Consider the following 12,396-nt stretch of genomic DNA (forward strand, 5'->3'; position numbering starts at 1 on the left):
CATTAGGCTTGTTACCCACAGTTTGCCAGTAAACTCTAAATTTGAGTCATGATGTGGAGCTAAGAGGTTTAAAAAATTTGCCACGTTATTCTGAGCACAGAAAGCTGAATTCTCTTTCACTATGTAGCCCAAACCAGCTCCTGTGTTAGGAGCAGTGAACAAGCCTCTGACGGTACCAGGGAGGAGGATCTTCACCAAGACCACCACAGCTTCAGACACAACCAGTAACACCAGCACCAACTCCTCTCCTCTGAGCTCAACAATCAACAAGAACAGGTAAGCACGCAGACACAGATGCTACAGGCGCTCGCTCTCAGACATAAAGTTTCCGGTATCACTGACACTCTCTGCGTCTCGCAGTAACAGCAGCTCTACCATTGAGTCATCAGAGAGCAGAGCACAGGAAAACAATGAGAACCCAGTCATCAAGGCTGAAGAGGTGAAGAAGGTAATCTCACGTGGGAACTACACATTCCTGCGTTTAAGCACTGTTTTTACTCAACTGAACTCTTATTGCCGTTTCTCAGGTCGAGCCCAGTCAGAAAGCAGCTCCCGATGCCGGGACAGAAGCGTCGCCTGTCAAACGACGTGGTCGCCCGCCTAAATCAGCTGCTGCTGCTCCAGTAGCAGCTGACAAAGAGGGAGGAGCGGCACCAGTGGGGGGTGGAACCAGCAGAGGCAGGAAAAGGGCAGCTGACCCCAACTCGAACCCGTCTGCAGAGTCAATCAACATCAAGATGTCAAAACAGCAGCAGCAGAATGACGAAGGGACAAAGAGACAGATTGACCTGCAGAGGTGAGGTCTGAGAATGAGAGGAACGTGGTTTGCTGGATTCAGATCTGGTGATCGTGGAGGCCATTTGAGTACAGTGAACTCATTTTCATTAAGCTTTGTGACATGGCCCTTGACCCTGCTGGAAGCAGCCATCGGAGGGTGCTATAATGCTCTGTGTGTACTAAGGAGCCCAGAGTGCTACAAGAAAGTACTCCCCACATGATTACACCACCACCAGCAGCCTGAAACATAATACAAGCCAAGATAGAGACTTTCATGGTATTTACACCAAATTCTGACCCCGACCTTCCCAGTGTGGCAGCAGAAATTAAGCCTCAGTTTTGTGCTGTCCAGTTTTGGTGACATGTGTGAACTGCAGCCTCAGTTTTCTGTTCTTGGCTCACAGGAGTGGCACCCGGTGTGGTCTTCTCCTGCTGTACACCATCTGCTTTAAAGTCAAACTTGTGTGTTTAGAGATGCTCGTCTGCATACCTTGGTTGTAATGAGGTATGCACAGTTATTGCTGCCTTCCTGTCAGCTCACAGCCTTCTGGTTATTCCCCTCTGACCTCTGGCATCAACAAAGTATTTTCTCCCAGAGAACTTTTGTTCGCTGGATATTTTCTGGGATCATTCCCTGTAAATCCCAGTAGATCAGCAGCTTCTAAAATACTCATACCATGGACCATACCATGTTGAATCCCTTGAATCACCTCTCTTCCACTTTTTGATGCTCACTTTAAACCTTAGCAGGTTGTGGTGACCATGTCTGCATTCCCTAAATGGACTGAGTTGCTAACAAGTGATTGACTGATAAGAGATTTGAGTTTATGAGAAACTGAGCATGTGTACCTAGCAAAATGAACGGCAACTTTATACTTAAAATGTCCATTTGCAGCCCTTTTCCACCAATACCTACTTGGCTTAAGTCTATCTCCCTCGGTTTTGGTCATTTTCCATCATCTGAAAGTCCTGTGACATAATTTGTGTGTGACATGAACACAACAATGGAGGATGTGGAAGTGATGGTATACCTGTTTTTGTTTTTGTTGGTTTATGGGGTTCTTTGTGTAGCTATATCCCTCATCACTGGCTTTCAAAATGGCAGTTTTGATTTTTGCAAAGGAGTCACTAATGTGACGCCACCGTACAGTCTGTCGGTGCAGAGAGTGCCTACTCTGATGTAGGAGCTTTAAAAACCCTCCTCTGGGGTAATGAAAATATTCCTGTGGTCTGAAAGTGATTACTGTTCCTACAGGTTTTAGGGGCAACCTGCATTACAAAGTGATCACTACTGAGATGTTGCTCAGAATTGACCTTTTAGTTTTTACAGATGTTTGTACAAGTTGATAAACTCTTGGGGAGATCCCTGATTTAAAGGAACAACCTAAATATTATCTAAGGATTTGTGTACATGTTACGTTGATGATGATGATGATGATGATAATGATGATGATAATGATGATGATGATGATGATGATGATGATGATGATGATGATGATGATGATGATAATGATGATGATTGCGCCGACACTGACTCAAAACTTCGTCTTTCAGGTAAAGAGGAAACCACTGAAGGTGAAACCAAGACTGTAGAGACTGGGCCAGACTCTTCCTTATATCCTCCCAACCCTGCGTACAAGCTCCTCTGACTCTTAAAGCTTTCCTGGATACATTATGGACCTTTCTTAAAACACACACACAGGCACACACACAAACACACACACACTCTAGAAGGTTTTACCTTGTAGTCATGATTTGAAGCTCATTGTATGTAGGTCTTACTCAGAATCATGTTATTTTTTTCCTTTGTGTTTGTTGCTCTTTGCTTCTTTTGTGGAGCCATTTTTAAGAAAAAACAGGATGGATATTTTACAGCCGATTTAATCTGGTTATGATTGTTGCTTATTAAATCCCCTGGGAAAATCCTACTGTACGTCTCTTGACCTCTTCCTCTTTGTGTCTGAGTTGCACAGTATTTTTTTTTTATTATATTTTTTTTCTCATCGGTTTTTTACACAGTTATATTTTGTAAATATGCCTGTGTAACTTTCCACTGAAAACTTTTTGAATATCTAAGTGAAAACAGTTAAAATCTTTGCAGCAGTTGGCTTAAATATGGGAACACCTGATGCGTTTAACAGACGTACCGGCACCAAAATTTTATACACTTTGGTAAGTTTAGGTTTCTAACTTTGGTATGTTTAGGTGCTTTCGCTTGTTTATAGCATCACAAGGTCAGTTAGAAACTTGCAGGTGCTTCTCAAGTGACACCAGTAATGCTTTTAAAGGCCTTTTGATTTATTTCCAGTGCGTGTAAATGGACAAAATTAAGCGGTCAAGCATTTCTGGATACTGTGCTCCCAGCTCTGCTCGCTGCCTCGTGCCCTGGACATGTCAGAGGCTCTGAAAATGAGCTGGGTTTTAATGACTTTTGTTTTCTTTTTTCTTTTTTTTACTTCTGAAGTACGTCACTTTGGATTGCATAAATGATATATAACTATCCAAGTATGTGTTCAGGTTTTTGTTCATCTTTTATGATTGAATATTTTTTGTACTTTTGTCAGTTTTCTGTTGGGTTATTCCTGATTTTTAAGCATCGAGTGAGTGGATGCCATGTGGGTTGTGTTGATGATGGGGACTAAATATGCCTATACTCATGATCATATTTAATTTTTTCCAAAAAGAAAAAAAAAATAAATGCTTTTAGATGTTATGGTGCAGTGCGTTTGTCTCTATGCCTGTGTTTTGGAAGTGCAGATTTCAAAAACAGGTGATTTTTCCACTTTTTTTTCTTTTTTTATTCAAAGAAACATGACACTGTCACAATAAATAACCATGCTTTTTATACTGCGGATGCTTGCTTCCGAGGACAAGGAAAAAAAATAAGTCTCAACCCAAATGGAGAAACTGAGATGCAACGGGCCCCTTTTCTATGCTTGTAATCGTGCAATATTGTACATCATGAGGAAGACTGGGGAGGGTGGTGTCCGTTTTTGTCTTTTTCTTAGAAAATATTCGATCCAGCCATCAATGGTGCACTCTAGTGATAAGATGGCTCTTTATTAAGAACCAAACCCAGCTATTTACAAGTAAGGGAGATGGCGTGTGCATTCTGCCTGCCTATGAACTTCCTTTTTTTCCCCCCCATTGTGAGCAAAGACTGCTGCACATTAACTCCATGTTGCAGTGTAATACACTGCTGTGCTGGTAGGGACTGAGCTGGAGGTTAAGCAAAAATAATTCCTTTATTAAAAACAGAATGGCCCCTTGTGTGGGGATGCATCCACACCCTTTCTCTAAATGCCAAACATGTTTTTACAGTCCATGTACCTCAAAATCAAAAATATGTGAAAACACTTCCCAGGTCTGCTTTTTTACTTCATAGAATAACAGAGGAGTTCCAGCCTCTTTTACTACCTAGAAGACATAGTTCAAAGACGACCTCAGTGAGTGTTTTATTTGGCTGTGTAGTAAAGCATGTTTGGGAATATAGGACATCACCTATATACCTGTATATATGGCCAAAGCCTTTGATTGACTGGATCAGCAATAAAGTGTACAGCGCCGCCTCCTATTGGTTATGTTAATGAGCAGATCCTCAATCTGTGGCCGAGGATGTGCGTATGGTTAAAAGAAAATAAAAATAAAACAGCACTGCAAACCCAAATCCTTAATGTCACTCATCAGAATCTTCCTCTCAAATGTCCGAAAAAAAATTCCATTCGCTTTCCATCAACGTGTTCGGTAGGGCTTTGGTTCCCTACCAGTGTAACGCCAAACTGGGTGGTGCTTGGTGGCTTTCCCCATCAGAAGTTCCAGGTGTCTGATTATATAGAATGAATCCTGTGAGATCCAAGAGTGTAGGAGAGGGGTGTTAAACCAAACAAACACCCACTGCATCATCTGGCCAAATCAAAATAAAGGCAACAACATGAAAGGACAAACACGTGCACAAAAAAAAAAAAGTTGGACTGTAGATGATAGCAGAAAAAGTGGCTGAGCTGGCTGTTAGCTCCTGTGCCATGAGGGCCAAGATTTTGGCTGTGCCACCCTTTAAAAAAAACAAAACAAAGTACATTCAGAGGGACTTCTCATGGATCACAAAAGCATGAACACATTTATCTCCTTACAATTGTAAACTAGGCATAGTTTATATTTAAAATAATCTGTTTTACAATGCCATGTAAGAAAAAAAAAAGTACATCCCCACTGTATTTTCAAATTTACACAGATCTATTTACAGATTTTTCTTCTGTGCATGTGTGCAGATGTTGGCAGATGTGTGTGTGTGATTTTGTTCTAAGTCTACATACAGAAAATAAAACCTGTACATCCAAACTTCTGTAGTGGATTGAGGCATCAATGAAAGGTTGTTCAGGAGAAAAAAAACATTACACTGCTCATGCACAGCACTATCCAGTCAAGAAAATTTAATCCAGCAAGACTTTTTTTTCTTTCTTTACAGTACTAAAAGTCTGTAGCAGAGAAACACACACGGTCCAACTGGCTGCCGAAGGAATTAAACGGTAATGTAGTGTAGAAGCAGTCGGCAGGCTTTCCTTTCCTTACATTTTACCCTGGAAAATCCACCTGATTACAGCAGCTGTTCGATCCTTTACAACTTTAAGGAAATTTGTGGGGGGAAAAAATAATGTGTTTAAAGGGCATGGAAGACTGGATGCATGGGTGGATTTTTTTTCATTTTTTAAGGGTGGGAGGGCTTAATACTGAAATACACATATTGGTTAGGTGAGAGTAAAGACTCGGCAGGCAACGGGGTGCTGTGCATATTGGCAAATGCAGCGCTACTGGTGTTGACTTAGTAGCAAACAAACTGGTAATAAAAGAAGGCTCAGACTGCCATGGTGGATGGGGTGTTTGTTTTCTGTGTAACAAAAGGCAGTGGTGGAGGAGCTGACACTGTGATGAAGGGATTTTGGATCCTCACACCTGGCTTCAGTTGCTTAGGAGCAGCTCTGTCGCCGTTTCCACGTCCCAGGATTTTGAAGACAAGGCCGCTATTACTGCATTCTGTATAAAAGGAGGAAGAAAAGTTGAAAAATGATTCTCATCTGAGAATTCGCAGATCTCACAAAGGCTGCAGAGAACAAGAACCACCAACTGCAGCTGGAGTCCATCCACGAGACAAGAAACCCACCGGAGAGAGCTAAATATACTGTTTGTTTGTCTTTAAGTACTGCGGTAATGTAAATGTTTGCATAAGCTTACTGCATAATAATAAATTCAAGAATGCATGCTCACGAACACAAATGAATACTTGTGTGTGTTTTGTGTAATCCATCTTGCAAGGCCAAAATTTACAAGGCTCCAGCCATTTTGAGAAAGTTATTTATACACTAGAGACTATTCTGAACTATGAAGTAAAGAAAAAAGATCCACAGACATAAAAAGGAAGGAATCTACATACTATCTACTACAACTACAATCTACTACTTAAAGCCTTAATTCTGGCAGGTAAGAAGGCCATCAGGAAGAAACGGTTGAGCCCCCAACATTAAACCATATGCACTGCTGAAGAACTTTACAGAGTGGAAAAAAAAAACAAAAACCTATGAGTTGAGAATTAAGGCCGTCAATACCTTTGACAAAAATTTGAATAAACTATGTAAAGATAAGTTATAACCTGATGTTTCCAGCTTATCAGCACTGTATATCATGCCCCATTCATTTCTTACTTCTGCACCTGTAAAACGTTCTGGTTTAAATAAAGACTATTAAAAAATACTAATGATAATAAAATTCTGGCTACCGCCAATGCTACCCAATAGCCTCCTACCAGACACATCTATGCTATCAATTTTAAAATCCTATGTTGCCTTGTTCTCAACTTATCGCATTCACTAGATTTTCAGAAAACTTGACCTCTGACTTTGACATTGAGGTCTCTGAGATTCAAACTTCTCCAAGATTTTTAGGGGACACGCTGCCTCATCTTCGAGTTATCGCAATCACAAATTTAGGTATTCACCTTGTCTGCCCGGCTGCCCCGCAGGGTGATGTCAATATTCCGTCAGCCTTTTACAGCTGAGGGGTAAAAATCATTTTAAAAATTATTACATCACCATCCAACTTCAAATCACCCCCCCTCCAAAAAAATTACATTATACACATATATTATTGTGTATAATGACCGTATTGAATATAATGCCAGCAACAAACCAGAACACCAATGAATCTCATGCAGCGGTCGATCCATCACAGTTCCAGGTTACTGTAATGTGTAGGCGATCATTGTGTGCCAGTTGGTTTAAATCTGACCAAAACTGCAGCAAGAGTAGTGATTCTTGTGAATTGTAATCGAACAGATGCATGACAGATGGCTCGTCATGGTATGAGTTCGTCCAGCATTCAGCTGAACAAACTAAAAAGTTGACACACCGCATCTCACTGTTCATTACCAAATATTTAGTTTTTATCATTGGGTAAAAACATGGCGCCAGAGATGGAACAAGTCTTCAGGGAAGTGAATAGAGGGTGTGGGAGGGTAAAACTTCAAAGAATTTGAGCATTTCATTATCAGATGAGAAAAGAAAAAGGTAGAAGGGCTCAATCTGAGCAGCTCACGTGTCTTATTAGGAAAGAATGAAGCAACAGCTTTCAAAACAAAAGCACTTCTCTTTGTTTCACAAGCACAAAATGCTGTTGAAAGAAGATGTGATGCAACAGTGATGAGCATCGCTCTTTCTAAATGTCTCTAAAGCATGTTGCGGCCATCAAACTGAAAATAAGCATGTTTCTTAAAATATGATGTTATTATGTTAAATATAAGCTCAGTTTCCCAGACAGCGATTAAGCCTAGTCTTAGACTAAAAACTATTTTATCATTATTTACTTTTTTAATGGAGAGCTTCAGTGAATTTTTCCCTTGCTCTAAAACAAGGGACGATTAATGTTTGGGAAACTGGCTGATAGAGTGTAACTAAATTTTACCTATAAATGTGAGGGCACAACAAAAACAAAGGGGTTCTGACCTTATCGAAGCCCATGGCACAGAGTTTGTCTATTTTACGTGTATAGTCAGGACTGGAGACAGGAGCGCCCGCGTAGACGTGAGACCAAAGCCTCGCAGTCTGTTTGAACATTTCTGGGTTCTGCTTATACTGAGGATTCAGAAATACAGGTCTGTGAGCAACATCACAAAATGAACTAGCAAATATGGCAGATTTTATTTTAGACACAAGTTCACACCAGGTACCGAGACACGTACAGTTACCCAAATATAATTTGGTACTTTAATATCCGATTATAAGCAGACAAAATGTGATTCGTGCATTAAGTCCTTCCCACCTGGTTTGCTACTACTGCATCCTGTGGATCGTCTGGTTCTGCTGCAGCGAGGAGAGCCTGTAGAGATAACAGCACTGTCCTCAAAGTCATAGCAGCTGCCCTGAGAGAGGGTGAGAGGGCAGGTTAAGTGAATGGAGCACACAGGCACACTGAGAACAGTTCAGATACTTTGCACTTACCACTGGTCTTTTAAAATGTCCAGGCATATTGCTCCGGTCACAGAACTGATATTAGGATGCCAGATCTTAGTGATGAAGCGCACCTAGGACATACAGATGAGGAAGCGTTATCTAGAGAAGAACGTGAGGTGACAGAAAGAAGAAATATTTACAGTTTCTTACAACAGATATGTCAGCATCCAGGCTACACTACAGTAGCTGTCATTTTACCATGTCCTGATGTATTGCAAGCCATTGCGAGGGAAATACTGCAAATTAATGAGCCAGCAGTTATAGTTTATGGCACCACTGCATTTTACATCTAAGTGACAAATTAACTTGATGTGTTAAGCATTTAAATTATTGTATAAGCCAAACGCCGGTAGTTTAAACCTGTAAACTGCTACCTAACAGGTTATTTGGTGACATCATTTCAGGGAAAGATTGATTTCTTACCACCCCTGTGTTGAAGGTATGTTTACAAGATTCATTTGGTTACAGGAGGGAGACAATAAATGTTTATTTTCACTATTATCAGTATTAGACTTTCTCTTTTGCTTTTAACATACAAGCTAATAGTGACCAGAAACCTGAAAAGGCTGTTTACAAGTCACGTTATGCTGTTCTCTGTTAGAGCACTAACACAAACCTAAGGTTTTGTTAATTGAAGCATAATAGCTGAATTTACCTCAAAACTCTGATGCTCATAAGAATTACAAATTGATTCCGGTCAAAGTGCCACATACTCGCTTCTCTTCATTGGCTCACTGTTAAATCCAGAAATGAATATAAAATCCTTCGACTCACACGCAAAATCTTGAATAATCAGGCCCCATGATATCCTAAAGACCTCATATTACTATACACTATACTTCGAATACATATCGTTCTTGGATTGCATACTTGTGGTTCCTAAAGCATCTAAAAGTAGAATGGGAGGCAGAGGCTTCAGCTTTCACGCCCCTCTTCTGTGAACCAGCTCACATTTTGGATTTGGGAGGCAGACACCATCTTTACTTATAAAATTAGACTTAAAATTGTACATTTTGATAAAGCATATAGTCAGGGCTGGATCAGATAACCCTGAACCCTCCGTTTGTTATGCTGCTACAAGCTCTGACTGCTGCAAGGCTTCCCATGATGCACTGAATGTTTTGCTCATCATTTATCTCCTTACTCTACCTGTTTTTATTCACCACCACTGTATTTAATCATTAAGCTCTGGTTCGCTCTCCTTTAGTTTGCCTTTTGTCTTATTGGTCCCTCTTTTTTCGCTTTCCTCTCACCCCCAACTGGTTGTGGCAGACGGCTGCCCGCTCCCTGAGCCTGGTTCTGCAGGAGATTTCTTGTTGCTATATGGGAGTTTTTCCTTCCCACTGTTGCCAAGTGCTTGCTCACAGGGGATTGATGTTTCTATTATCGTAGAAACATGGGTGCTACATAATTAAAAGTGATTTGAACTGCAGCACTGGGAGCGGTTTTTAGAGTTGGGTACCATGCACAGGGTCACTTAGGCATGAGCAGTGCCAATTAGTGACAACCGATTTTACCAGCTATAACAAAAGTGTACATGTTTTCAAAATAACTGAACAAGGAAGAGAGGCAGAGGATGAAAGGCACTAAAGCAAATACCTTTGGCGGGTTAAAAGGATAGGTTTCTGGGATTTTTATTTCAAGCTGATATCTGCCACCTAGGAAAGAGAGAAAAGCAGACATGCGTTAGTATATCAGACCACATGACGAGTATCACATATCTTGGCCATCGTTTCCAATATTACAGTACCTTCATATGGTGTGTCTGGAGGCCCTGCTATCTCACCCCTCAGCTCTGTGAAGTTCTCGTCCACCAAATCTACTTTAATCTGATTTTTACTCGTCTGTAGGTTGGAACAAATGCAAAAAAGAAAGAAAGAAAGAAAAAGGAGTTACCCAGCTCATGTCTTCACGTGTTCACATCAAATTGAAAACAAGAAGTCCCTGGCAAGATGGTTGCTAGAAAAGGCACGGCTAGTGTCATTTTGTGTTAACATTAAAAACCAATTTGAGCACCACTCCCAGAGGAAACACTAGGACAATTCAGGTTAGCACCAAAGTTACAAAACTATAAAACAGTATTAACAGGAGTTGGGCAGGAGGTGATATGACAGCATACACCTTTTAAATAAACGCAGTGTATTCAGACTGTTAACAAACAGCTGATTAACGCCTGATAAGTTTGTTGAACGTTGCAGCAAAACATCACGGCTGCTAATGCTAACTGTGGATACATGTCAAAATAGCGTTAGCAAGCCTTGCTAACTGCCGCTAACTCATTTACTTTGCAAAACAGCTGCGGTTCCCTGCCTGAGGCGCTAACAGGCCACACAATCTAGGTTTACTTGACTTGTGTAATTAAAACAAAGGTGTGCGACGTTGTTTGTTAGGCATTCAGGGCCTGTCAGCTGAGAGAGCCGAATCCCCGGTGTTTCCTGAACACACCCACCTGACATAACAAGGGAGGTTCGCCTGGACGCTGATTTGAAGCTAAAGCTAGCTAAAGTTCTCCTGTTTGGGCCTGACCTGCTGCAACAGAGGACTCAAACCTGACTAGGGTAAATCTATTTGGTCACAATAACGGCTGCCGGTAGCGTATATTTTAACAGAGCTGACACAATTTTAAAGAAAGAGCTGAGTAGAAGTGAAAATAAGCCGGTAGCGTTACCGCACCTCTTCGCTTTTGAGAACTTCTTTGAACTCCCGTTTGATCCTTTGGACCGCAATGTTGGCCATGGCTGTGTCTGCTGAGCTGCTGCCGCCGCTGCTGCCTTCAAGCTACACCCGTGGCCCGTCTCCCTGTGTTGTTTGTTTGTTTGTGTGTGTGTGTGAGGGGGGGAGGCCGCCTGTTCGGTGCTTTCCACACTTACGGAGCTCCTTTCACTTTCACCGTGTATAGCGCTTCTTTCCAGCTCAGCGAGAGTTCGCAGTTCGCCTGCCTGCGCTCAGCGTCAGTCCGTCCAGAACATACACACACACACACAGAGCAGCTGCATGGAGCACACACTAGAACTTCCATTAATGAGCTCTGGTGACAGCCAACCTGGGTTCATGCTCTTTTGTAACTTCCCTTCAGGGCATTTCTGTCATGGTTTCCATCTGATTGTGAGGGATGTTCTTACTGGAATGGGAACTCTTTCTTACTCACATTTTATCTACATGGTGGTCAGTATCTCTATGTGTGTATATGTATGTGTGTGTGTGTGTAATGTTCTGCATATATGTTAAAAGCCATATATGCTATTAACAGACACATTGCAGCTTCTGTCACTCCCTAAGTATCTTGTGATAACTGGCGCAGGCAGCTGTCTATGTAGAGTGTACACACTCTTCATCTACAGTTCTTCAGCTTAAACTTAAAACTTTTCAGCTGCATTCACACCTTTGTGGTTTGTAACATGAATGGCATTTCAGTGGCTTTCAACTCTTGGAGGTGAAGAAGAGAGCGGATGGAGGGGGTGGGGGCATGTTATGAGGGGGGGATTTGAAGGATGCAAGAGTGAAGGGGAGGTTTATAAGATGATATGATGTATGGTTTGGAGATGTCAAAACTGACAAAAAGACAGAAGGCTGAGCAGGAGGTGACAGAGCTGAAGATTCTCAAGTTTTCCTTGGGATTGACCAGCATGGACAGGAATAGAAATCAGTACATTAGAGGGACAGCTCAGGTTGAGCAGTTTGGAGATAAAGTTGTAGAGACGAGGCTGAGATGGTATGGGCATGTACAGAGGAGGAAAGGAGATATATTGGGCAAAGGATGTTGAAAATGGAGCTGCCAGGCAGTAGGGAAAAAGAAGGCCCGCAGAGGAGGTTAATGGATGTAATGGAGGAGGACATGCAGAAGGTTTGTGTGACAGAGATGGATACTAGGGACAGGGTGAGATGGAGGCGGATGATCCATTGTGGCGAACCCTAAAGGGACCAGATGAAAGAAAAGGAGTTGCTTCCATCTCTTACAGATGCATCTTTATAGTCACTAGAATAAACTTTTGTTTCATTCACAGAAGTGAATGTATTCCAGGTTGGTAACAGATGAAAGTAAGGTAAAGAACCTCTCATATTTTTTTTATATTGATAATAATATTAATAATAACCTCCACATATATTATTATATTCAATG

At 41.4% G+C, this 12,396-nt stretch overlaps 3 protein-coding genes across 9 annotated transcripts in view; 2 read left to right on the top strand and 1 right to left on the bottom strand.

Annotated features, from left to right (window-relative positions):
* Positions 1-3,490, top strand: part of pds5a (PDS5 cohesin associated factor A) — a 35,209-nt gene extending 31,719 nt beyond the window's left edge. For 3 of the 4 annotated variants that reach the window (XM_014335493.2, XM_005928293.3, XM_005928294.3), the window contains exons 30-33: positions 128-276; positions 361-448; positions 528-796; positions 2,332-3,490. In XM_014335493.2, the coding sequence (XP_014190979.1) occupies positions 128-276; positions 361-448; positions 528-796; positions 2,332-2,335 (510 nt within the window). In that variant the 3' untranslated portion in view covers positions 2,336-3,490. The remainder of the gene's footprint in view (positions 1-127; positions 277-360; positions 449-527; positions 797-2,331) is intronic. The other variant, XM_005928295.3, reaches the window with a different exon arrangement.
* Positions 3,491-4,003: 513 nt separating this feature from the next.
* On the bottom strand, positions 4,004-11,319 carry ube2kb (ubiquitin-conjugating enzyme E2Kb (UBC1 homolog, yeast)). Of its 4 annotated transcripts, XM_005928290.3 has the most exons (8): positions 10,950-11,316; positions 10,027-10,120; positions 9,876-9,934; positions 8,265-8,347; positions 8,086-8,185; positions 7,770-7,898; positions 5,728-5,808; positions 4,004-4,828 (listed from the first exon to the last, which is right to left on the bottom strand). In XM_005928290.3, exons 1-7 carry the CDS (start codon positions 11,010-11,012, stop codon positions 5,734-5,736), a joined length of 603 nt encoding a protein of 200 aa, XP_005928352.1. In that variant the 5' UTR covers positions 11,013-11,316; the 3' UTR covers positions 4,004-4,828; positions 5,728-5,733. The 4 variants fall into 4 exon arrangements, with proteins under 4 accessions (XP_005928352.1, XP_042079340.1, XP_005928351.1 ...); XM_042223406.1 differs by lacking the exon at positions 7,770-7,898 and having other exon boundaries at positions 10,950-11,319; XM_005928289.3 differs by having other exon boundaries at positions 4,004-5,808; positions 10,950-11,314.
* smim14 (small integral membrane protein 14) overlaps positions 10,688-12,396 on the top strand; it is an 11,176-nt gene continuing 9,467 nt past the window's right edge. Inside the window, exon 1 of the mRNA XM_005928288.3 lies at positions 10,688-10,834. The gene's annotated coding sequence lies outside the window, so the exon portion shown is untranslated. The remainder of the gene's footprint in view (positions 10,835-12,396) is intronic.

The sequence above is a fragment of the Haplochromis burtoni genome, unplaced genomic scaffold (assembly GCF_018398535.1).
Source record: "Haplochromis burtoni strain Fernald_Lab_line unplaced genomic scaffold, NCSU_Asbu1 Contig_110, whole genome shotgun sequence".
Classification (NCBI taxonomy): domain Eukaryota; kingdom Metazoa; phylum Chordata; class Actinopteri; order Cichliformes; family Cichlidae; genus Haplochromis; species Haplochromis burtoni.

Excerpts from the sequence above, each read along its gene's own strand:
- ube2kb (XM_005928290.3), bottom strand. The coding sequence starts at position 11,012 with ATGGCCAACATTGCGGTCCAAAGGATCAAACGGGAGTTCAAAGAAGTT. Across the intron at positions 8,348-9,875 it reads ATCCTTTTAACCCGCCAAAG|GTGCGCTTCATCACTAAGAT; the intron begins GTATTTGCTTTA and ends TGTATGTCCTAG. Across the intron at positions 7,899-8,085 it reads ATGCAGTAGTAGCAAACCAG|TATAAGCAGAACCCAGAAAT; the intron begins GTGGGAAGGACT and ends CTGAATCCTCAG.